This window comes from Oncorhynchus masou, chromosome 22 (genome assembly GCF_036934945.1).
Source record: "Oncorhynchus masou masou isolate Uvic2021 chromosome 22, UVic_Omas_1.1, whole genome shotgun sequence".
Taxonomy (NCBI): Eukaryota; Metazoa; Chordata; class Actinopteri; order Salmoniformes; family Salmonidae; genus Oncorhynchus; species Oncorhynchus masou.
In genome coordinates, this window is record NC_088233.1 from 10,879,816 (window position 1) to 10,902,615 (window position 22,800).

Here is a 22,800-nt window from a genome sequence, read left to right on the forward strand (position 1 = left end):
AAAATATATATTTTGGTTTCATCTGACCATATGACATTCTCCCAATCTTCTGGATCATCCAAATGCTCTCTAGCAAACTTCAGACGTGCCTGGACATGTACTGGCTTAAGCAGGGTGACACGTCTGGCACTGCAGGATTGGAGTCCCTGGCGGCATAGTGTGTTACTGATGGTCTTCCATTTCCTAATAATTGCTCCCACAGTTGATATCTACAAACCAAGCTGCTTACCTATTGCAGATTCAGTCTTCCCAGCCTGGTGCAGGTCTACAATTTTGTTTCTGGTGTCCTTTGACAGCTCTTTGGTCTTGGCCATAGTGGAGTTTGGAGTGTGACTGTTTGAGATTGTGGACAGGTGTCTTTTATACTGATAACGAGTTCAAACAGGTGACATTAATACAGGTAACGAGTGGAGGACAGAGGAGCCTCTTAAAGAAGAAGTTACAGGTCTGTGAGAGCCAGAAATCTTGCTTGTTTGTAGGTGACAAAATACTTATTTTCCACCATAATTTGCAAATAAATTCATTAAAAATCCTACAATGTGATTTTCTGGATTTTTTTTTTCATTTTGTCTGTCATAGTTGAAGTGTACCTATCATGAAAATTGCAGGCCTCTCTCATCTTTTTAAGTGGGAGAACTTGCACAATTGGTGGCTGACTAAATACTTTTTTGCCCCACTGTACACACACAAACATATATACACATGCACATATACACACAACACATGTACACACACACACACATACAAACATATATACACATGCACATATACATACAAACACATTTACACACACACACACAAACATATATACACACATACACATACACACACATTTACAGACATACACTGTCGTGTCTTTGGCTATGCCGGATTAAGTGATATGACATGCTATTCTATAAAATAATTTCTCCATAATTAATATCACCTACATCATGTAAATGTAATTAACTAGAGAGTCGGGGCACCACGAAAGAATATTTATAGTGTCACGTTCTGACCATAGTTCTTGTGTGTTTTCCCTTGTTTTCGTGTTGGTCAGGACGTGAGCTGGGTGTGCATTCAATGTTGTATGTCTAGTTTGTCTATTTCTATGTTTGGCCTGATATGGTTCTCAATCAGAGGCAGGTGTTAGTCATTGATTGGGAACCATATTTTGGTAGCCTGTTTTTGTGGGTGGTTGTTTCCTGTCTTTGTGTGTTCTCTGCACCAGATAGGACTGTTTCGGTTTTGCCACATTTGTTATTTTGTATTTGTGTTCATGTTTAGTTTTTCTTATTAAAAAAACATGAACTCTAACCACGCTGCATTTTGGTCCTCCTCTCCTTCGACGGAATAAAGCCGTTACATATAGAGCTGTTATCTTCTGAATAAACTCTTAAAGACCTAGTAATATTTTACATCAATAGCAGTCAATATCAATCGTCATCTTAATTCAGTCTCATCTGAAAGTTGTAAATTCTTGGTTATCTGCAATAGCCCTGGCTAACAAGTTGAATCAGCAATACAAAATTGGGTTTAATTATTTATTTACTAAATACCTAACTAATCAGACAGAATTACACATACACATAATTAAATCATAACTTGATTACAAATTACGTCATTAAGGAAAACGTCCCTAGCGGGCGGGAAAAGATATGACAGCTTGTTACACAAAGGAAAAGGGCTGGGTTTGAGTGAAAGAGCGGAAAGATTGAGGGACACAGGGAGAAGCTGTGCTATCGTAAATACAGTATCTGATGCATTCTAAATTACCACCCATTTGGAAAAGGAAAATGCAATAAATATTTACTTTGAGCTGCGCTTCGGTTGGTTGGTGGTAGATGGAAGGCCGTGTTGCCCAACCGAGTCCTTTGAAGAATGTCTCTGATTGTCAATTGGATACATTGTAGTAACGTCGTTGTGTGCTAGACGGGATACTCTGTCTAAAACCTTCCTAACCCTTGTTTGCAGCTGCTGTTGCTAACTTAACGGCTTGGAGGTATCACTTCTGTAGTGAATAAGAGTTTAAAGTCCATACCATTCGCCACCAAAGCTTACGCTGATGTTGGCTTCGTTCTGTAGTTATTATCTGAACCATTCTGACATAGGACCGTCGTCCTACATCCTCGGAACAGGAAGTTATATTGTCGTCAAGGGCTTATATAGGAAGGGGAGAGGAGGGCGTGTTTGAAAAGTTTTCGCATGGGGTGGGCCACTGATTGAGCAGCCATATCTTATGAAAATCCAAATCTCTCATTTTAGAAGGTAAAATTACATTTCATCCCATCACAAATAATTTCATATTCAAACATTTAAATTAAACAACAATTCCATGTGAATCCGATAACTCTGATGTGTAGACATTCCACTGTAGAGTTTGTCATCTTATCATTGATGAGAATGTCTCAGATGACAACCGAACTGACATCATATTCTTTAAGTACCACCGCATATGTTCAATTGGTCGGATTACCAGAATATAGTTCATTAACCAAGGGGTTTGCAAATGACACCACAGTAGGGTAGAGAGAGGAAAAGGGGGGGATGAGGTATTTATGGCTGTCATCAACCTACCCCCCAGGCCAACGTCATGACAACACATACACACAAACACACACACACACACACATATACACACACATACACAAGCAAATATACACACACACAAACACCTATATACACACAAACACATACACACATACGCTCACACACATACGCACACACACACGCACACACATATGCACTCACACACACACAGGAGGGGTCTGTGGTTGTAACTGCTCTAATAAAGGCCTTGTGGAGAGGTCATTTCACACTTGGTTCCCCTCAACACCCCTGACGTGTTTTATCATTGGTTCCCCTCAACACCCCTGACGTGTTTTATCATTGGTTCCCCTCAACACCCCTGACGTGTTTTATCATTGGTTCCCCCCAACACCCCTGACGTGTTTTATCATTGGTTCCCCTCAACACCCCTGACGGTTTGGTAAAAACAAGGCAAACTGGGTTATTTGGTATGTTCCTACAGTACTGCTGCATGTTGTCTGTACTGTAGCCTTCCGTATTGCGTGGGTGTAATGCATTTTTAAAAGTGATGGTCGAGATGTCATATCCTTCTATTTTCAATGATCTACAGAGAGTTTCAATGTACGTTACATTAGTGCAAGCTGCAGAACATGATAGTAATCAAAAACAGATGCCAATTGTGTCTTGTTTCATATGCATGCAGACAGACAGACAGACAGACATGAGGGTACTAATCTTTACTGAAACAGACTTATGGGAAAGTGGAGGGCAGGGTTTGTCTCCATTTGAATTGAAGGCAGTCAATTCAGGAAGTAAACTAAAAATGTATACAATAAAAAAATGTAAAGGCATTTATTTTCAATTACTTCTCAATGAACTGAAAACTAGAAGTTATATATTTTAAAAGAATTTTAAATGAATATCACATCCTGAATAGTCCTCTCCATGAGACCTCCGAAGAGCGGACTACTTCAGTGCAGGCGTCACAACTCTGAATATATCCACCAATATTAGCATAATTACATGAGTTTATTTACCAACTAATAGTCCATATATTATGCTGTATGTAACTGCTCAGTAAAAACACTCGATAGCTTCTGGTAGTTATCAAAGTAGCCACTGATCAGAGAACGTCTTTCATCATGAAACAAACTCTAACAGTTAAGATGAGCTCTTTCCCAACCAAAGTCAATATGTGTTTCGATAACAAGTAGGGTATGATGTGTGGCTACAGCTTCAATAACTGACTTTTTTTATACATTGACAGACCTGGCACAACTACAATAACATTTTAATGTGGTCACTTTGGTATCACAATATGCTAATGAATGTAAAGGATTGCATTTATGTAGAGCTTTTCATTAGGTCTCATGGCACTTTATATTGCTACTGCATCTCTCAATGTAAATCTCAATCTGCTTTTGAAATCAAGGTCATCCTTTCAATAGCAATGTTAATGTAATCTGAAAGTAGACTAACGTCTCCAGGATATCTGACTTCTCATACTCACATGTGTGTCCTCTGCATTCACGCAGGTCATTTCCACAGTGTCAAGTGTGACACCATACTGGTTAGTGTTATAGTCTAGTTAGTGTTATAGTCTGGTTAGTGTTATAGTCTGGTTGGTGTTATAGTCTGGTTAGTGTTATAGTCTGGTTGGTGTTATAGTCTGGTTATAGTCTAGTTAGTGTTATAGTCTGGTTAGTGTTATAGTCTGGTTGGTGTTATAGACTAGTTAGTGTTATAGTCTGGTTAGTGTTATAGTCTGGTTGGTGTTATAGTCTGGTTAGTGTTATAGTCTGGTTGGTGTTATAGTCTGGTTATAGTCTAGTTAGTGTTATAGTCTGGTTAGTGTTATAATCTGGTTGGTGTTATAGTCTGGTTATAGTCTAGTTAGTGTTATAGTCTGGTTAGTGTTATAGTCTGGTTGGTGTTATAGTCTGGTTAGTGTTATAGTCTAGTTATAGTCTGGTTAGTGTTATAGTCTAGTTAGTGTTATAGTCTGGTTAGTGTTATAGTCTGGTTAGTGTTATAGTCTAGTTAGTGTTATAGTCTAGTTAGTGTTATAGTCTGGTTAGTGTTCTAGTCTGGTTAGTGAGTGTCTCTGTGCTCTCTGCCCTGTCTCTCTCTCTGTAGTAGGTAGAGAACCATGTCGACAGCCAGGAATACGTATTAGTGTTGTTGTTCTTGTGTGGTTGGTCTGGTTGTTGACCTCTGTTCTCTGTCTCTCTTTAGGAGGTGGAGCTGTGTCGACTCAACAGCCAGGAGAAGCTGGGCCTGACGTTGTGCTACAGGACAGATGAGGAGGAGGACATGACCATCTACGTCAGCGAGGTGAGACTAGGGCAGAACTGGGACTAAGCATGGTGCTGGTGCGGGTGCTGGTGCTGATGCTGGTGCTGGTGCTGGTGCTGATGCTGATGCTGGTGCTGATGCTGGTGCTGGTGCTGGTGCTGATGCTGGTGCTGGTGCTGGTCATTCTGCTTCTTCTTCTGGAAGATTAGCTGACGTTATGGCATTAAGTAATGGGGGACCCTCCTACAACACTACAGTCACTGTGTGGCTAAAAGTAAACATATACTTAGGAAACAATAGACAATACTAGACTTTCATTAGTTGTGACATCTAATTGCTTACTTTAATATTCATAACTGCATGGCTCTTTTTGGTGCAATCACCTCAAGATAATGAAAATATTGAATATTTGGAGAATCGATAAATTAATATGATAACACTGACTAAAAAGACAATCGCTCTGTGGCACTTAATCACTTCTCATAGCAATAATGTAGATGAAAAGTATTCATCTTTCTTTGAGTGTACTTGTTTGTTCTTCAAATAGAACTGACATGTTTTGTTAGCTGAGGCTACACTTTTTGTGCCCAGTCAAGTTATTTTTCCTCTCTCTTTGCCCACTTGTTGGCAGAACGTACAAAGCACTATCCTCCTCTCCTCCATTCTGCCCAACTCTCTCCCTCCGTCTCTCTCTCGCTCTCTCTCTCTCTCTTTCTTTCTCTCTCTCGCTCTCTCTCTTTCTTTCTCTCTCCGTCTTTCTCTTTCTTTCTCTCTCCGTCTCTCTCTTTCTTTCTCACTCCGTCTCTGTCTCTTTCTTTCCCTCTGTCTCTCTCTCTCCGTCTCTCTCTTTCTTTCTCCCGCCGTCTCTGTCTCTCTTTCTTTCTTTCTCCGTCTCTCTCTCTTTCTTTCCCTCTCTGTCTCTCTCTTTCTCCCTCCGTCTCTGTCTCTCTCTTTCTTTCCCTCTCTGTCTCTCTCTTTCTTTCTCTCTCCGTCTCCGTCTCTCTCTCTTTCTCTCTCTCTCTCCGTCTCTCTCTTTCTCACTCCGTCTCTGTCTTTCGTTTTCTTTCTCTCTCCGTCTCTCTCTTTCTTTCCCTCTCTGTCTCTCTCTTTCTGTCTCTCTCTCTCTTTCTTTCCCTCTCTGTCTTTCTCTTTCTTTTGCTCTCTCTCTCTGTCTCTCTCTTTCTCACTCCGTCTCTGTCTCTCTCTTTCTTTCTCTCTCCGTCTCCGTCTCTCTTTCTTTCTCCCTCTCTCTCTGTCTCTCTCTTTCTCCCCCCGTCTCCGTCTCTCTCTCTTTCTCTCTCTCTCTCTCCATCTCCCTCCGTCTCCGTCTCTTTCTCTCTCTCTCTCCGTCTCTTTCTTTCTCACTCCGTCTCTCTCTTTCTTTCCCTCTCTGTCTGTCTCTTTCTTTCCCTCTCCGTCTCTCTCTTTCTTTCCCTCTCTGTCTGTCTCTTTCTTTCTCACTCCGTCTCTGTCTCTCTCTTTCTTTCCCTCTCTGTCTTTCTCTTTCTTTCTCCGTCTCTGTCCCGCTCTTTCTTTCCCTCTCTGTCTCTCTCATTCTTTCTCACTCCATCTCCGTCTCTCTCTCTTTCTCTCTCTGTCTCTCTCTTTCTTTCTCTCTCTGTCTCTCTCTTTCTTTCTCCCTCCGTCTCCGTCTCTCTCTTTCTTTCCCTCTCCGTCTCTCTCTTTCTCACTCCATCTCCGTCTCTCTCTTTCTTTCTCTCTCCGTCTCTCTCTTTCTTTCTCCCTCCGTCTCCGTCTCTCTCTTTCTTTCCCTCTCCGTCTCTCTCTTTCTTTCTCTCTCCGTCTCTCTCTTTCTTTCTCTCTCTGTCTCTCTTTCTTTCTCCCTCCGTCTCCGTCTCTCTTTCTTTCTCTCTCCGTCTCTCTCTTTCTTTCTCTCTCCGTCTCTCTCTTTCTTTCTCCCTTTCTTTCTCTCTCCGTCTCTCTCTTTCTTTCTTTCCCTCTCCCTCCGTCTCTCTCTTTCTTTCTCTCTCCGTCTCTCTCTTTCTTTCTCTCTCTGTCTCTCTTTCTTTCTCCCTCCGTCTCCGTCTTTTCTTCTCTCCGTCTCTCTCTTTCTTTCTCTCTCTGTCTCTCTTTCTTTCTCCCTCCGTCTCCGTCTCTCTCTTTCTTTCCCTCTCCGTCTCTCTCTTTCTTTCTCCCTCCGTCTCCGTCTCTCTCTTTCTTTCCCTCTCCGTCTCTCTCTTTCTTTCTCCCTCCGTCTCTGTCTCTCTCTTTCTTTCTCTCTCCGTCTCTCTCTTTCTTTCTTTCTCTCTCTTTCTCTCCTCTCTCTCTTTCTTTCTCCCTCCGTCTCTCTCTTTCTTTCTCTCTCCTTCTCTTTCTTCCTCCGTCTCTGTCTCTCTCATTCTTTCTCACTCCGTCTCCGTCTCTCTCTCTTTCTTTCTCTCTCTGTCTCTTTCTTTCTCCCTCCGTCTCTCTCTTTCTTTCTCTCTCCTTCTCTTTCTTTCTTCCTCCGTCTCTGTCTCTCTCTTTCTCACTCCATCTCCGTCTCTCTCTTTCTTTCTCTCTCCATCTCTCTCATTCTTTCTCTCTCCGTCTCTCTCTTTCTTTCTCTCTCTGTCTCTTTCTTTCTCCCTCCGTCTCTCTCTTTCTTTCTCTCTCCGTCTCTTTCTTTCTTCCTCCGTCTCTGTCTCTCTCTTTCTTTCTCTCTCCGTCTCTCTCATTCTGTCTCTCTCCGTCTCTCTCTTTCTTTCTCACTCCGTCTCTCTCTTTCTTTCTCACTCCGTCTCTCTCTTTCTTTCTCACTCCGTCTGTCTCTCTCTTTCTTTCCCTCTCCGTCTCTCTCTTTCTTTCCCTCTGTCTCTCTCTTTCTTTCCCTCTGTCTCTCTCTTTCTTTCTCTCTCCGTCTCGCTGTCTCTGTCTCTCTCTCTCTCTCTCTTTCTCTGTCGCTGCCATTCGTTTTAAGTTATCTCAGACCCGCAGGTATTTGCTCCGGAACATAAGCTGAATACAGATCGCAGTAGTCTGTGTTGTTACGGGCTGCTTTCCTCTTGTGTGTTCAGTCTATAAAAAGAGAACGTGCTTCATTTAGATGAGTCCCTACTGAATGTCACTACTTATTGAAGCTGGGTTTGAGACAGTGGATGGTGTGTAGTATGACTTATCTTAGTATATTTAAGAGAAGCATATATGCAGTGTTTATGAAGACTTTATGAATGCTCTATGAAGCCTTTATACCTGTTTTTATTACTTTATTTATTTATTTATTTGTATTTTATTTCACCTTTATTTAACCATGTAGGCTAGTTGAGAACAAGTTCTCATTTGCAACTGCAACCTGGCCAAGATAAAGCAATTGTATCACAATTCCAATTGGTCATAAGTTTAAGCTTGGAAAATTCCAGAAAATTATGTCATGACTTTAGAAGCTTCAGATAGGCTAATTGACATAATTCGAGTCAATTGGAGGTGTACTTGTTGAAGTGTTTCAAGGCCTACCTTCAAACTCAGTGCCTCTTTGCTTGACATTATGGGAAAATCAAAAGAAATCAGTAAAGACCTCAGAAAAAGAATTGTAGACCTCCACAAGTCTGGTTCATCCTTGGGAGCAATTTCTAAACGCCTGAAGGTACAATGTGCATCTGTACAAACAATGGTATGCAAGTATAAACACCATGGGACCATGCAGCTGTCATACCGCTCAGGAAGGAGATGCGTTCTGTCTCCTAGAGATCAACGTACTTTGGTGCGAAAAGTGCAAATCAATCCCAGAACAACAGCAAAGGACCTTGTGAAGATGCTGGAGGAAACAGGTACAAAAGTATCTATATCCACAGTAAAACGAGTCCTATATCGACATAACCTGAAAGGCCGCTCAGCAAGGAAGAAGCCAATGCTCCAAAACCTCCATTGCAACTGCACATGGGGACAAAGATCGCATGTTTTGGAGAAATGTCCTCTGGTCTGATGGAAAAAAATAGAACTGTTTGGCCATAATGACCATTGTTATGTTTGGAGGAAAAAGGGGGAGGCTTGCAAGCTGAAGAACACCATCCCAACCGTGAAGCACGGGGGTGGCAGCATCATGTTGTGGGGGTGCTTTGCTGCAGGAGGGACTGGTGCACTTCACAAAATAGATGGCATCATGAGGTAGGGGAATTATGTGGATATATTGAAGCAACATCTCAAGACATCAGCCAGGAAGTTAAAGCTTGGTCAGAAATAGGTCTTCCAAATGGACAATGACTCCAAGCATACTTCCAAAGTTGTGGCAAAATGGCTTAAGGACAACAAAGTCAAGGTATTGGAGTGGCCATCACAAAGCCCTGACCTCAATCCTATAGAACATCTGAGGGCAGAACTGAAAAAGTGTGTGAGGGCAAGGAGGCCTACAAACCTGCCTCAGTTACACCAGCTCTGTCAGGAGGAATGGACCAAAATTCACCCAACTTATTGTGGGAAGCTTGTGGAAGGCTACCTGAAACGTTTGACCCAAGTTAAACAATTTAAAGGCAATGCTTCCAAATACTAATTGAGTGTATGTAAACTTCTGACCCACTGGGAATGTAATGAAATAAATAAAAGCTGAAATAAATCATTCTCTCTACTATTATTCTGACATTTCACATTCTTAGTGATCCTAACTGACCTAAGCAAGGGGATTTTTACTTGGATTAAATGTCAGGAATTGGGAAAAACCGAGTTTAAATGTATTTGGCTAAGGTGTATGTAAACTTCCGACTTCAACTGTGTATCTTAGTCCGTTCCGCTCTGACATCGCTCGTCCATATATGTCTATAGTCTTCATTCATTCCTACTTAGATGTACGTGTATTTTGGGGTATATGTTGTATAATTGTTAGATATTACTTGTTAGATATTGCTGCACTGTCGGAGCTAGAAGCACAAGCATTTCGCTACACTCGCATTAACATCTGCTAATCACGTGTATGTGACCAATAACATCTGCTAATCACGTGTATGTGACCAATAACATCTGCTAATCATGTGTATGTGAGCAATAACATCTGCTAATCATATGTATGCGACCAATAAAATTTGATTTTTGTTAATTTAACGTGGAACCTATATTATAAAACTAGAATGTCAACCAAAATTGCTATTCTAATGTAACAGAGTTAAGAGAGTACTGTAATCTCACTCCACAGCTAGCTTGAAATGTCACCGATGGAGCTATCGAATTAAATATTTTTCTATAGCTCAAATGGTTGATACGTTGTCAAGGAGGGTGGTCACTGCAGAGGATCACTGGTTGGAGCCTGGTATGGGGACAGGGACAATGCAGCACACTGACAACCGTTTCATTATATCATTAATTGATGGTTCAACACTTTCTAAAGAACCTGCAGTTACTTTTACTACACTCAATCCCTCTATATTTTCCTATATATTTGTTTCTTTATGCAACCCCCTCAGGCGAAAACAAGCCAGTCTTTCATAAGAGTTTGGCTGGGGTTAGAAGCAACTTTCATGCGTCTTTGGTAACTTGCTTCTTGATTTCTTTGTGAAACAATAAAATGCAAATTAATTACTTAAAAAATCATACAATGTAATTTTCTGGATTTTTGTTTTAGATTCCGTATCTCACAGTTGTAGTGTACCTATGATACAAATTGCAGACCTCTACATGCTTTGTAAGTAGGGAAAACCTGCAAAATCGGCAGTGGATCAAATACTTGTTCACCCCACTGTATTTAAAAATTGTTGCAAGCAACAGCCAATCAAAACAAATACTTTTGTCACATGATCCATTCAAAGGTTCGGAATTCCGACCCAGTTATCATGTCAACACAGCTGGCACACTCAGTGCTGTGCAACCGGTGATCAAGGTTGACAGAAGAGACATTAGCATAACGGTAAATGTATACACATTATTGCCGTCATGGTTTATGTACATGGTTTGACAGTCAATAAATACAATTTTCAAGGTAAAGCTTTCCCTGACCAGTTTCAAATGAAATTGTCCACCATGAGCTGTGCTAAGTAGTTTAATTGGTTGCTAGATATGTTATCGCGTTGCTAGCTAGCTAGCTGTGTTGGTGTTTGCAATGTCATTTTGGCTAGCTAGCTAAATTGTACAGGCCACATTTAGTCTATATCTATGCTGTTACAATAACCAAGTGGTTGGATCAACACAACTAGTGAAACCACGATGTAAAGCAGCAGATGACATGGGTGAGTTTGGAATTCTCTAACAATACCACTGAAGCAGCTTCAATTTGATTGGCTGTTGTGTGAAAGTTGTTTCGTGTTACTCCAGCCACTGCTGGTGTTCTGACAGTGGATGAATCTCCAAAGTGTTTTCCTTGATTCCTCAGATCCGCTCTCCTCACCCTCCTTCTAAAAATGTCAGTAGGTACGCGAGGAATCGAGGAATATACTTTTGAGATTCACTCTGTGTGTCAGGCAATTGCCAGAGCTGAGAGCAGAGTCCCTCTTCAGCCCTTTGACCTCAGAGTAGCACTTCTAATGAGCGGTCCTTTGTGACTGACCAGACATGCGAGCACTCACACACCAGGCACACCATGAAAATGGAACACTCAGGCTGGCCCAGCTATCTCAGGAGATCTCGCCTGATTGGACAGAGTGAAACAAATGGCTCCAGAAGGCAGAGTTGAAAGAGTGGTCTGCCCCTTCGTTCAGTATCATTAGAACACAGACTCATGGGAAGGAAGAGGGAGGCATGGATGGGCTATGTAGGGAAGGCTGAGTCATGAATGGGCTGTGTAGAGAAGGCTGAGTCATGAATGGGCTGTGTAGGGAAGGCTGAGTCATGAATAGGCTGTGTAGGGAAGGCTGAGTCATGAATGGGCTGTGTAGGGAAGGCTGAGTCATGAATGGGCTGTGTAGGGAAGGCTGAGTCATGAATGGGCTGTGTAGGGAAGGCTGAGTCATGAATGGGCTGTGTAGGGAAGGCTGAGTCATGAATGGGCTGTGTAGGGAAGGCTGAGTCATGAATGGGCTGTGTAGGGAAGGCTGAGTCATGAATGGGCTGTGTAAGGAAGGCTGAGTCATGAATGGGCTGTGTAGGGAAGGCTGAGTCATGAATGGGCTGTGTAAGGAAGGCTGAGTCATGAATGGGCTGTGTAGGGAAGGCTGAGTCATGAATGGGCTGTGTAGGGAAGGCTGAGTCATGAATGGGCTGTGTAGGGAAGGCTGAGTCATGAATGGGCTGTGTAGGGAAGGCTGAGTCATGAATGGGCTGTGTAGGGAAGGCTGAGTCATGAATAGGCTGTGTAAGGAAGGCTGAGTCATGAATGGGCTGTGTAGGGAAGGCTGAGTCATGAATAGGCTGTGTAGGGAAGGCTGAGTCATGAATGGGCTGTGTAGGGAAGGCTGAGTCATGAATGGGCTGTGTAAGGAAGGCTGAGTCATGAATGGGCTGTGTAAGGAAGGCTGAGTCATGAATAGGCTGTGTAAGGAAGGCTGAGTCATGAATGGGCTGTGTAGGGAAGGCTGAGTCATGAATGGGCTGTGTAAGGAAGGCTGAGTCATGAATGGGCTGTGTAGGGAAGGCTGAGTCATGAATGGGCTGTGTAAGGAAGGCTGAGTCATGAATGGGCTATGTAGGGAAGGCTGAGTCATGAATGGGCTGTGTAGGGAAGGCTGAGTCATGAATGGGCTGTGTAAGGAAGGCTGAGTCATGAATGGGCTGTGTAAGGAAGGCTGAGTCATGAATGGGCTGTGTAGGGAAGGCTGAGTCATGAATGGGCTGTGTAGGGAAGGCTGTGATACATACTGTGTATTTTCTTTGTGTCTGGAGTGTTACGTCGATGGAAGGTGAAGTTTACCCCAGCAGGGAAACCAACTGATAAAGAAACAGAAACGAATGAACACACACACACACACACTTTGTAGTCCCTGATTGTAACAGTCTATTCGACAATCCCCAGGCATAAACATGTCCTGACAGGTTTTATAACTCTGTTCATTTAGCTGCTGCAGAAGTACAGTGGCCTTGATACCTGGGCTGGACAGATGCTATAACACATTCTAACATCCAAGGTATTTCTTTGGCAGCATTGGCTTCACCCAATCAACATTTGGTGTTGAAAGAGGTTCCTTTGTCTGGACGTAATGTATAAGACTAGATTATACTACCTACTGAGGTGTTCTATAATTATATTGGGGACTAAATGAGTCCTGGATATCATAAGGCGTTTAATGCTGTTATAAGTTAGTATTCTCTGTAAAGGTGTATGCGTATTTGTGAATGGGATGCTGTGTTAAGGCATTTTGGCAAAACTCCAAAAGGCAATTTTGTGTTCCCTCTAAGCATTGAATCTAACAAGCTCTCCCCAACAGGTTGGGCCAAACAGCATCGCTGCAAGGGATGGACGCATCAGAGAAGGAGACCACATTTTACAGGTAGGAAACCATTTCATTCTATTTGTTTCTCTCTCTCATCACTCTCGCCTTCTCTCCTCCCTCATCAGAGGTGACATAAACCTATTTTCATTTCACCCCCCTCTGCCATTGACTCCCAGCACAAGAACTCATTCATTTTTAATGGCGTCACAGTAAAAGAGAAACTCACCCCCTCTGTGACGGTTAGCGATGAGGAAATGTCCCCCTGGCTGTTTTAGTTACCGACTCAGCATTCCACTGAGCTTTCTAAGCGCTGTAAGAGCAGCTTAGGGATGCACCTAGTCCGGAAATATCCCCCACCCATCTCTGGATAACACGCCCGCGCACACACACAGTCAGGCACGCATGTGTACACACACACATTCAGGCACGCATGTGTACACACACACAGTCAGGCACGCGTGTGTACACACACACAGTCAGGCACGCATGTGTACACACACACAGTCAGGCATGCGTGTGTACACACACACAGTCAGGCACGCGTGTGTACACACACACAGTCAGGCATGCGTGTGTACACACACACAGTCAGGCACGCATGTGTACACACACAGTCAGGCACGCGTGTGTACACACACACAGTCAGGCACGCGTGTGTACACACACACACAGTCAGGCACGCGTGTGTACACACACACACAGTCAGGCACGCGTGTGTACACACACACAGTCAGGCACACGTGTCTACACACACACACCCCTAGGGGTGACTGAGAGTTCCCTCCTTCGTATTACCCTTAGCTCTATCCCTGGGCCAGGGAGGGTCGGGGAACCCTGGAGTAGGCTGGAAACATGAAATTGTTAACGATGCTTTAAAAATGTTAAAAACTGAGTTCAAAGAATACGCAATGGAGCCCAGTTTCATAATATTACCATATGTCTTAGCTGTTTGCCATAGTTTTGAAGTTAGGGCATTTTTCACCCTGCCAGCTCCAATTAGTTCTATTGAGCACCGTGACACCAACTCACCTTCCAAACGTTCTATTCCCAGCCCATTGTTCTACGTCACAATGCCTGCTTCACTATTGTTGGCAATGAGACCAGCCCACGTTGAAACTTAAACAACAAAAAATCCTATAGGGGAAATATAGGTTTGTCTGTCTATTTCGCCAAATATCTCGCAATTTATATATTTAGATTTTTTTCAAGTCAGACACCATTTTAATCAGGATAATCTCCTCTTTCTAATTACATAAGGTTGGGCAGCATACTCGGCTGTCATTGATCACTAGACAAAATAGTCCGAAGTTTTCCTTTTTTCCTACTTCCTCATTACGCAGACATAAGCACACTTGGCACCATCGAGGTGCGGATGTTTACTTTCTACACAAGTTGGTATTTTTCAGTTTCGTCCTAAGAACAGATTGTAGTGGTAAAATAAAAAGAGATACATATTTTTGTGCCATTTAGGCAAAATTGAATTCTGAGCATCACTCCAGTCAGAAGAGGCTCTGCGAACATTTGATTCCATTCATTTTTATTTTACCTTTATTTAACTAGGCAAGTCAGTTAAGAACAAATTATTATTTTCAATTACGGCCTAGGTTAACCGCCTGTTCAGGGACAGAACGACAGATTTTTACCTTGTCAGCTCGGGGGTTTGAGCTTGCAACCTTCCGGTTACTAGTCCAATGCTCTAACCACGAGGCTACCCTGCCGCCCCATTATGTATGGGCTCCCGCTAGTGTTAGCAACTTAGCCAATGTTCTTTTGTCATTTTTCAGCCTTGAGTGAATTTTGACTCGTTCTATTGTCCAGCCTACCTGGAGGCTACTAGTCCTAGGAGAGTCATCCAGTGGACTGGTTAGAGGCCCAAACAACAGAGTTCATGGAGCTGTCCTCTATTCTCAGGTTCAGGGAAAGTTGTGTACACAGAAAAGGGGGATGTTTTAAGGGTGTATACAGAATTCAGGATCCTACTGAGGTTGGTGTTTTGGGAGGTAATAATAAATAATAAATCCCATTTAGCAGACGCTTTTGTCCAAAGCGACTTACAAGTCGGCTGGGGCCACTACTTTTGCATATGGGTGGCCCCAGTGGGAAATGAACCCACGACGCTTGGCGTTGCAAGCGCCATGCTCTACCGACTGAGCCACACAGGACCCCAGGTAGGAATAGAATTAGGTCATATATTTGGAGGGATTATTATATATTTGGATAGACAGCTCTTTATAGAGAGAGTTGTGGTAATGGGAAGTAGGTAAAAACGGTGTGCTTTAGACAGAACAGTAATGGTTTTGGGAGGCAGAAGCGTGCTACAGTAAAGTGAGTGAGAATGCTATAGAGAGAGGAGAAATGCTTTTGGAGTTAAGGACAGAGGTAGACAATAATGTTTTTCAGAGAGTGGTCTGTTTTCAGTTTGAGTGTGTTCTCTGAACAACAGAGTGATGTGTTACTGAATAGGGGTTATTGAGTGGGAGAGACAGAGAGAGACAGAGAGAGAGACAGACAGACAGACAGACAGACAGACAGACAGACAGACAGACAGACAGACAGACAGACAGACAGACAGACAGACAGACAACGAGAGAGAGGTGGGTACACAGTGCTGTTTGGTGAGACACACGGCCGGCGCTTGCTGCTTCCCAAATTTTCTGTGTGTTGTCTGTGTGTCTTCTGTGCAGTGCAGTACATGTGTTGTGTGACTGGTTTGAGCTGCGAGGCAAAGCGAGGGGTTTGGGTTAGTGGTTGTGATCCAGGCCACCACCCCATCCCTCCACTATTATCCCCCGCTGACAGGGCCATTACTCTGGGCAGAGGAAAGCGGACCCCCCCCCCCGTCACAGCCCAGTTAATTGTGTGGGGCGTCTGGATGTATAAATGTGCGTTGCTTCCAGATGCCGGATGCTTTCAGGAGTAGGGCCGTTCTAGTGCAAACGGTCGGTTCATGGACTACTGTTCCATTCATAATCAATCAAAGCTTGGTCCTGCCTGCCTGCCTGGCCTGCTATGGAATGCGGAGTAGACACAGACTGCAGATGCACAGGAAGGATTGTCTTATTGTAGAGTACCTTTTGCTTTATGCCAACTTGGCTGGCTCTTTCTACGGTGTTTGAGTGAGATTAAAGAGGGAAAGTGGCCCTTACCTTAGTGTGTGTGTGTATGTGTGTGTCTGTGTGAATAACAGTGTGTGTTGTGTTTTCCCCAGATCAATGGTCAGGATGTGCAGGACAGAAAGGAGGCTGTAGCGGTGCTCTCTAGTGAAGATACTAGGAAATACGTACTGCTGGTTGCCAGGCCCGAGATACAGGTGAGCTCACACACACACGGACGGACGGACGGACGGACGGACGGACGGGCGGGCGGAGTAGAGTAGAGTAGAGTAGAGTAGAGTAGAGTAGAGTAGAGTAGAGTAGAGTAGAGTAGAGTAGAGTAGGAACATTGTGTTACTGGTCACCAGACCAGAAAGACAGGTGAGTTTACAACCAGATTTACCCCAATATAAATTGTCTTACCTCAGTAAAAGTCTTTTAACACACCCGTACGGTAAACACAGATATACTGAAGGTCCATAGGACCAATAGATCAGTCATTAGAGTTATTTTTATTCATGACATCCTGAGTTATACACAACAGCCAAAACGTAAATATACCACTTGTGTTTCTTAGATGAAACACTGCAGGTCTGTTACATGCTCCTGTATAGACCATGGACACCACCTCACATCGTGTTTTATTTCATCGACTTCCAACGGTATGCCATAAAAACTAATGGCAGGCTAATACGCAGTGAGTTCAGGCCCAAGGCCATGGCGAATGGTGTGTGTATGTGTGTGTGTTACGGGTGTGACGCTTTAAATTAAACTGGGAGGTAAGAAAAATCCCTCACCGAAAAACAATGTTCTTTTTTTCTTCGTTTTTTTTTTTTACGTAGATGCAGAAAGTAAACTGTAGGTCAGTTTCCTCAACAACTAAGAGTGTTAAAGCGAGAGGCTCAACTCCTCCGCTGTTTTTGGTGCCCTGGCTGCCACGCTGTGAACGGCTCGACGCGAACCCGTTCACATGCACAGATACTGTGTGTGATTGTGTGAGAGCGAAGGTGTTACATCTCACTCATGTCAATATCCTAGCCCAATGGTCACAGGCCTTTTCTAAGTCGAGATCACTTTCTGAGTCGAGATCACTTTCTGAGTCGAGATCACTTTCTGAGTCGAGATCACTTTCTGAGCCGAGATCACTTTCTCAGTCGAGATCACTTTCTAAGTCGAGATCACTTTCTCAGTCGAGATCACTTTCTGAGTCGAGATCACTTTCTGAGCCGAGATCACTTTCTCAGTCTAGATCACTTTCTGAGTCGAGATCACTTTCTGAGTCAAAATGCAAGTCCAGATCTACCACTCAGATGTTTTCTAAATATGACTTAAAAAACCTAAGCCTGTGCTACATTAACCAATTAAAAACAGTTCTGTAGCAATGAGGTTTGTACAGTTAGCTATAGGCCCAATACATTATCACTGCATATTGGCTATGCTTGAATTGTCCTGTCATTGTTGTTCTTCTCAGACCATTTTGAAATTATATTTAACAATGGTAGGTATATGATCACACTGGTAATAGATCATTTTTTGTATTACTTGTGAGGCACAGCGGAATGAGCATAATAATTCGCTTTTTTATTTTATTTTACTGGACTGATGGCCTGCATCTGATGGTCAGACTGAGGGGAGGGAGCAGAGGTGAGGCTGCCTGTCACCAGACTCACCCTCCCTCCCTCCCTCCCTCCCTCCCTCCCTCCCTCCCTCCCTCCCTCCCTCCCTCCCTCCACTGTATTCATTGAGTCTCTCTAGTCATGTTTTTATGATGTGAGCTATCTGATTGGCCAGTGGTAGGCCAATAGGTGCACTTGATTTGCTCTCTGGGCCTGCCGGGTGTGCAGAGTTCTACCTTCAGACACATGAAATGGTTCAACATGGGAACACTTTGCCTTCCCTGCGCGAGGCCTGCTGAATCAAGTGCACTTACAGCCAACAAGGCAAAAGGAAAAATAAAATAAGAACGCAAGTCTTTACCTTTGGGTTTTTTACATACATCTTTGGTAATCGACTAGGAATACCCTCGTGATCGACTGGTTGGTGACCACTGTCCTAGCCTATTCATTGGTTTACTGCTTTACTGAAGTTGCAAGATACAGCCCATTGTGAGATACAGCTTTTGATTGCCAATAGATATGCCTAGCTATACTGTGCCTCTACCCTCGCTCTCTGTCCCACGCTAGCTTGCTATGAAATGCTCTCCTCCATTCCAAAAATACTGAATCTTCGGAGTCGATTTCTGGCGGAATTGAATCTTGACACTCAGAAATGGGAGTTGACATCGGAAGTCGACGTGCAAGGAGTCGAGGAATCAGTTATTTTGGAGTCAACTCTCCACCACTATGCCATCGTCGTGTAAAATGTCCGAGAAAGGTAAGCGACAGCAGCAAAGTCCTGTCAATTCTTTGAGAAGTTAAATGAGAAGGAAATCCAACATTTGTAAGGTGTAATTGAAGTGCAGTAAGGGTAGTACAGGTGCTTAACCATCTGAAAGGGACGCACCGTCAGACCAAAGCCACTGCTGATAGTGAATTAACGTGGGATTTTATACTTTTTTCTTATTGTTTTAATGGAAAATCCACAAACAATGTCAGTTTAAATGTTAAGAAAATGTTTCCATTTGTCACATCCCTAGTATGTGTGCAGCACTGAGCCAAAATGTGGTCTCTTCCTTCACCTTTTGGTTATTAAATTAGTCTCTCACAGTCTAAAGTGCAGGCTTCAACGTTTAGTTTGACACAAGCAGACAAAGAGATCATGACGGACACTGAGGCCACAACAAGTTGGCCAATCAAGAGTAACAACCAGCTGGCCATTCAAGAGCCATAACAAGCTGGGCACTCAAGAACCACAACAAAACACACCTCTTGAATTTCTGGCTTCATGAAACTGATGATAGACCATGTATGAAGGTCATGAAAGCCTGACCTCTCTGTGTATGTATTGACTCTATCAACAGCTTCATAAAGCAAAATATGAATGTCTTGTTGTGGCTCTTGAATGGCCAGCTAGATGGTGTAAGGGTTTCTCATGTTCTGGTTTAAATTGTCTCTCTCTCTCTCTCTCTCTCTCTCTCTCTCTCTCTCTCTCTCTCTCTCTCTCTCTCTCTCTCTCTCTCTGTCTCTCTCTCTGTCTCTTTCTCTCTCTCTCTCTCTGTCTCTTTCTCTCTCTCTCTCTCTCTCTCTGTCTCTTTCCCTCTCTCTCTCTCTCTCTCTCTCTCTGTCTCTCTGTCTCTCTGTCTCTCTCTCTGTCTCTCTGTCTCTTTCTCTCTGTCTCTCTCTCTGTCTCTCTGTCTCTTTCTCTCTCTGTCTCTTTCTCTCTCTGTCTCTTTCTCTCTCTCTCTCTCTGTCTCTTTCTCTCTCTCTCTGTCTCTCTGTCTCTCTGTCTCTCTATCTATCTATAGCTGGAGGAAGCGTGGTTGGATGATGAACACAGTGAATTCCTGGAGCAACTGAAGATGGAAATGTTGGAAGAGCAACAGAGAGAAGAGATGGAGCTGGAGGCACTTCAGAAGAAGGTGAGACCATACTGCCGCAGGGACAGGCCAAAGACGTTTGAAATGTCAGAAACTACACTGGGGGGAGTGCTGTAATAATACTACAGCCCTTTGTGGGGAAAACCTCATTCTGATTGGGTAGCCATGCCAAGACAATGGTTGCATGTTGTGTTCAGTATAGTTATGAATCTTATTCAAGATTTGTACCTATTTCTTTACATTGGGGCTAATTTCAGTACTGGTTTTATAAGTTTTTCTTTATTACAGACCAAAGGAGAAGAGGATGACATCACTGCCACCTGTTCCTCCAGAACTCAGGACAGTGGGCTGGGGATGTCGTTAAGGAACAGCATCGACGCCCCCGACCACAACGCCCTCCTATCCCACATCCAACGGAGACTCTCCCAGTGTCTGAGGGACAGACAGGACTGTCCCACGCGTCTGGACGAAGAAGAGGAGGAGGAGGAAGAGGAGGATGTTGCAGAGGATGGAGATCGGTTCCAGCAGCTCCTGGAGCTGAAGTGTAAGATCCGTAACAGCGGCGAGTATGACCTGATCTATAGCAGACGCAGCACTATAGAGTGTAGGCTGGGAGAGCCGGCCGGTGGCGTGCAGCGTGAGCTCCGCATGCTCAATGACGAGCTCCGTAGCATCGAGCTAGAGTGCCAGAACATCATGCAGGCACACAAGCTCGGCAAGGGGCCGGTGGGGTCCCAGGGGAAACAGGGGCAGCAAGTGTTTCCCCAAATTGTCTGCCCCACACCTAAGGACCAAAGCCCCCACCTGGGGTGCAATGACTCACCTAGAAGAAGCAAGCTGGTGGACATCAACGAGTGTCCGGAGAAGCCGGAGAAGTCAGACAAGGACAGCTCGAGTGCCTACAACACTGCAGAGAGCTCTCGCAGCACGCCGCTGGCAATGGACCGCTCCCCTGAGCACTCCCTTCAGAGGAGGATGGTGACCATCACCAACCAGAGGAACCTCCGCAGCAGCATGGCCAGCCTCCACACTACAGCCAGCCCCAGCCCCAAACACCGGCCTCTCCACTGGGCCCCCATCCCAGGCAAGGCCAGCAGCCCAGACCACAGCCTTTACCCCTCCGAGTCGGACAAGGTGGCCCCTGCAGACAACGAAAGGAGTGGGTTGGGGAACTGGAAGGTGAAGCCTCAGCCTCCTCCCAGGGCCTCCCAGATCCCTTACCTATCCCCGTCCCATGACTCCCAGCACCGCCAGCCCAACGGCAACATCCCGGCCCACGCTCGCCACTACCAGAGCTACATGCAGCTGATTCAGCAGCGCTCGGCTGCAGAGTACGCTCAGAGCCAGCTGAGCCTGCTCAGTGGGGTCAAGGAGCCCCAGCTGAGCCCCGCCATCGAGCCTAAGATGGAATGGAAGGTGAAGATCCGTTCGGACGGCACGCGCTACATCACCAAGAGACCAATCAGGGACAAGATCCTGCGGGAACGCGCCCTGAAGATCAAAGAGGAGCGTAGCGGAGGGATGACCACGGATGACGACGCTATGTCCGAGATGAAGATGGGGCGGTACTGGAGTAAAGAGGAGAGGAAGCAGCATCTGGTCAGGGCTAAAGAACAGCGGAGGAGACGAGAGTTCATGCAGCGCAGCCGACTGGAGAGCCTGAGGGAGAGTCCTCAGAGCAGCAGCGAAGGACGCAAGGAGGTCAGCATCATCGAACTGAGCCACAGGAAGATGATGAAGAAGCGCAACAAGAAGATCCTGGACAACTGGATGACCATTCAGGAACTGATGACTCACGGGGCCAAGGCCCCTGATGACCCCAGGGCCAAAGTACATAAGGCCTTCCTGTCGGTCACCACTGTATAATATTCAACTAACATATAACATTCTATAGCAGTGTTTCTCAACCGTATTCATACCAGGAACCAGCAAGCTATGGCCCGGTGAGCAACATCCCAGGGACCGGTCGGTGCTGGTCTCCGGACTGGAATTTGAGAAACACTGATCTACAGTACCCCATGTGGTATTATATACTTGCCTCGTTCAATGTGGCGTTTTTATGAGGGCGATAGGAATATTTTTCACAACTTTGCTACCCGAAAAATAGCATTTTCTAAAGAATTTTAACAATGGTTTCCATGGCATTAAAAAAAATCTGTTTATCATTATTTCACTCTGTTCCAGAAACACTTTTGTATGAGATTACTGAGCAATTATTTTTCTTAGTTCATCCTGTAAATGTAATTACCTGCATAGTGTTCAATTATTTTCATATTTCTGTTCTGTTATGCAGTGATTCCAACCCACACAGGTCAGAATATTTGTATGTATTTGAATGTACAATATTTGAATGTACAGTACAGAAATCCTACTCCTTGCAGGTCTAGATTTGATAAACCAGCCATTTGATTTGTCCTTTAAAGGGACACTTCTGTATTTTGGTATGAAGGAAGTTAGAGGTAGGTTTCCGAGCCAATGCTAACTAGCGTTAGCGCAATGACTGGAAGTCTATGGGTATCAGCTAGCATGCTAGCAGATTGGGCTCCTGAGTGGCGCAGCGGTCTAAGGCACTGCATCTCAGTGCTAGAGGCATCACTACATACCCTGGTTCGATTCCAGGCTGTACGACACCTGGCCATGATAGGGAGTCCCATAGGGCGGAGAACAATTGGCCCAGAGTCATCCGGTTTAGGGTTTGGCCGGGGTAGGCCATCATTGTAAATAAGAATTTGTTCTTAACTGACTTGCCTGGTTAAATAAAAAAATGAAAAGTAAAAGATTCCCATAGACTTAGTCATTGCGCTATTTACAACTTCCTTCAAACTGCACGCAGAGACATAAAAATTGTATTCACAAGTTCATCTGACTCTGGGGAAGTAGATAAAGTGCCTCTGCCAAATTCCGAAGTATCCCATTAAAGGTCATGAACAGTCAAAATAATGTTTTTCATGAAATTGGATAATATTTGGATGAAACTAGATCAAGGTTCTTCTACATTGATAAAGTTTGATCATAGAATCACTGGTCCCCCCCCCATGTCCCCCCCCCCCCCATGTCACTGGTCCCCCCCCCCCATGTCACTGCCCCCCCCCCCCATGTCACTGCCCCCCCCCATGTCCCCCCCCCCCATGTCACTGGTCCCCCC

At 44.4% G+C, this 22,800-nt stretch overlaps 1 protein-coding gene across 1 annotated transcript in view; it reads left to right on the plus strand.

Moving 5' to 3' along the window:
• The window catches only part of LOC135509794 (PDZ domain-containing RING finger protein 4-like), a 48,380-nt gene extending 25,794 nt beyond the window's left edge, over positions 1 to 22,586 (plus strand). Inside the window, exons 4-8 of the mRNA XM_064930694.1 lie at positions 4,744 to 4,842; positions 13,083 to 13,145; positions 16,297 to 16,398; positions 19,584 to 19,697; positions 19,944 to 22,586. Of these exons, the coding sequence (XP_064786766.1) occupies positions 4,744 to 4,842; positions 13,083 to 13,145; positions 16,297 to 16,398; positions 19,584 to 19,697; positions 19,944 to 21,521 (1,956 nt within the window). The 3' untranslated portion in view covers positions 21,522 to 22,586. The remainder of the gene's footprint in view (positions 1 to 4,743; positions 4,843 to 13,082; positions 13,146 to 16,296; positions 16,399 to 19,583; positions 19,698 to 19,943) is intronic.
• Positions 22,587 to 22,800: the final 214 nt, after the last annotated feature.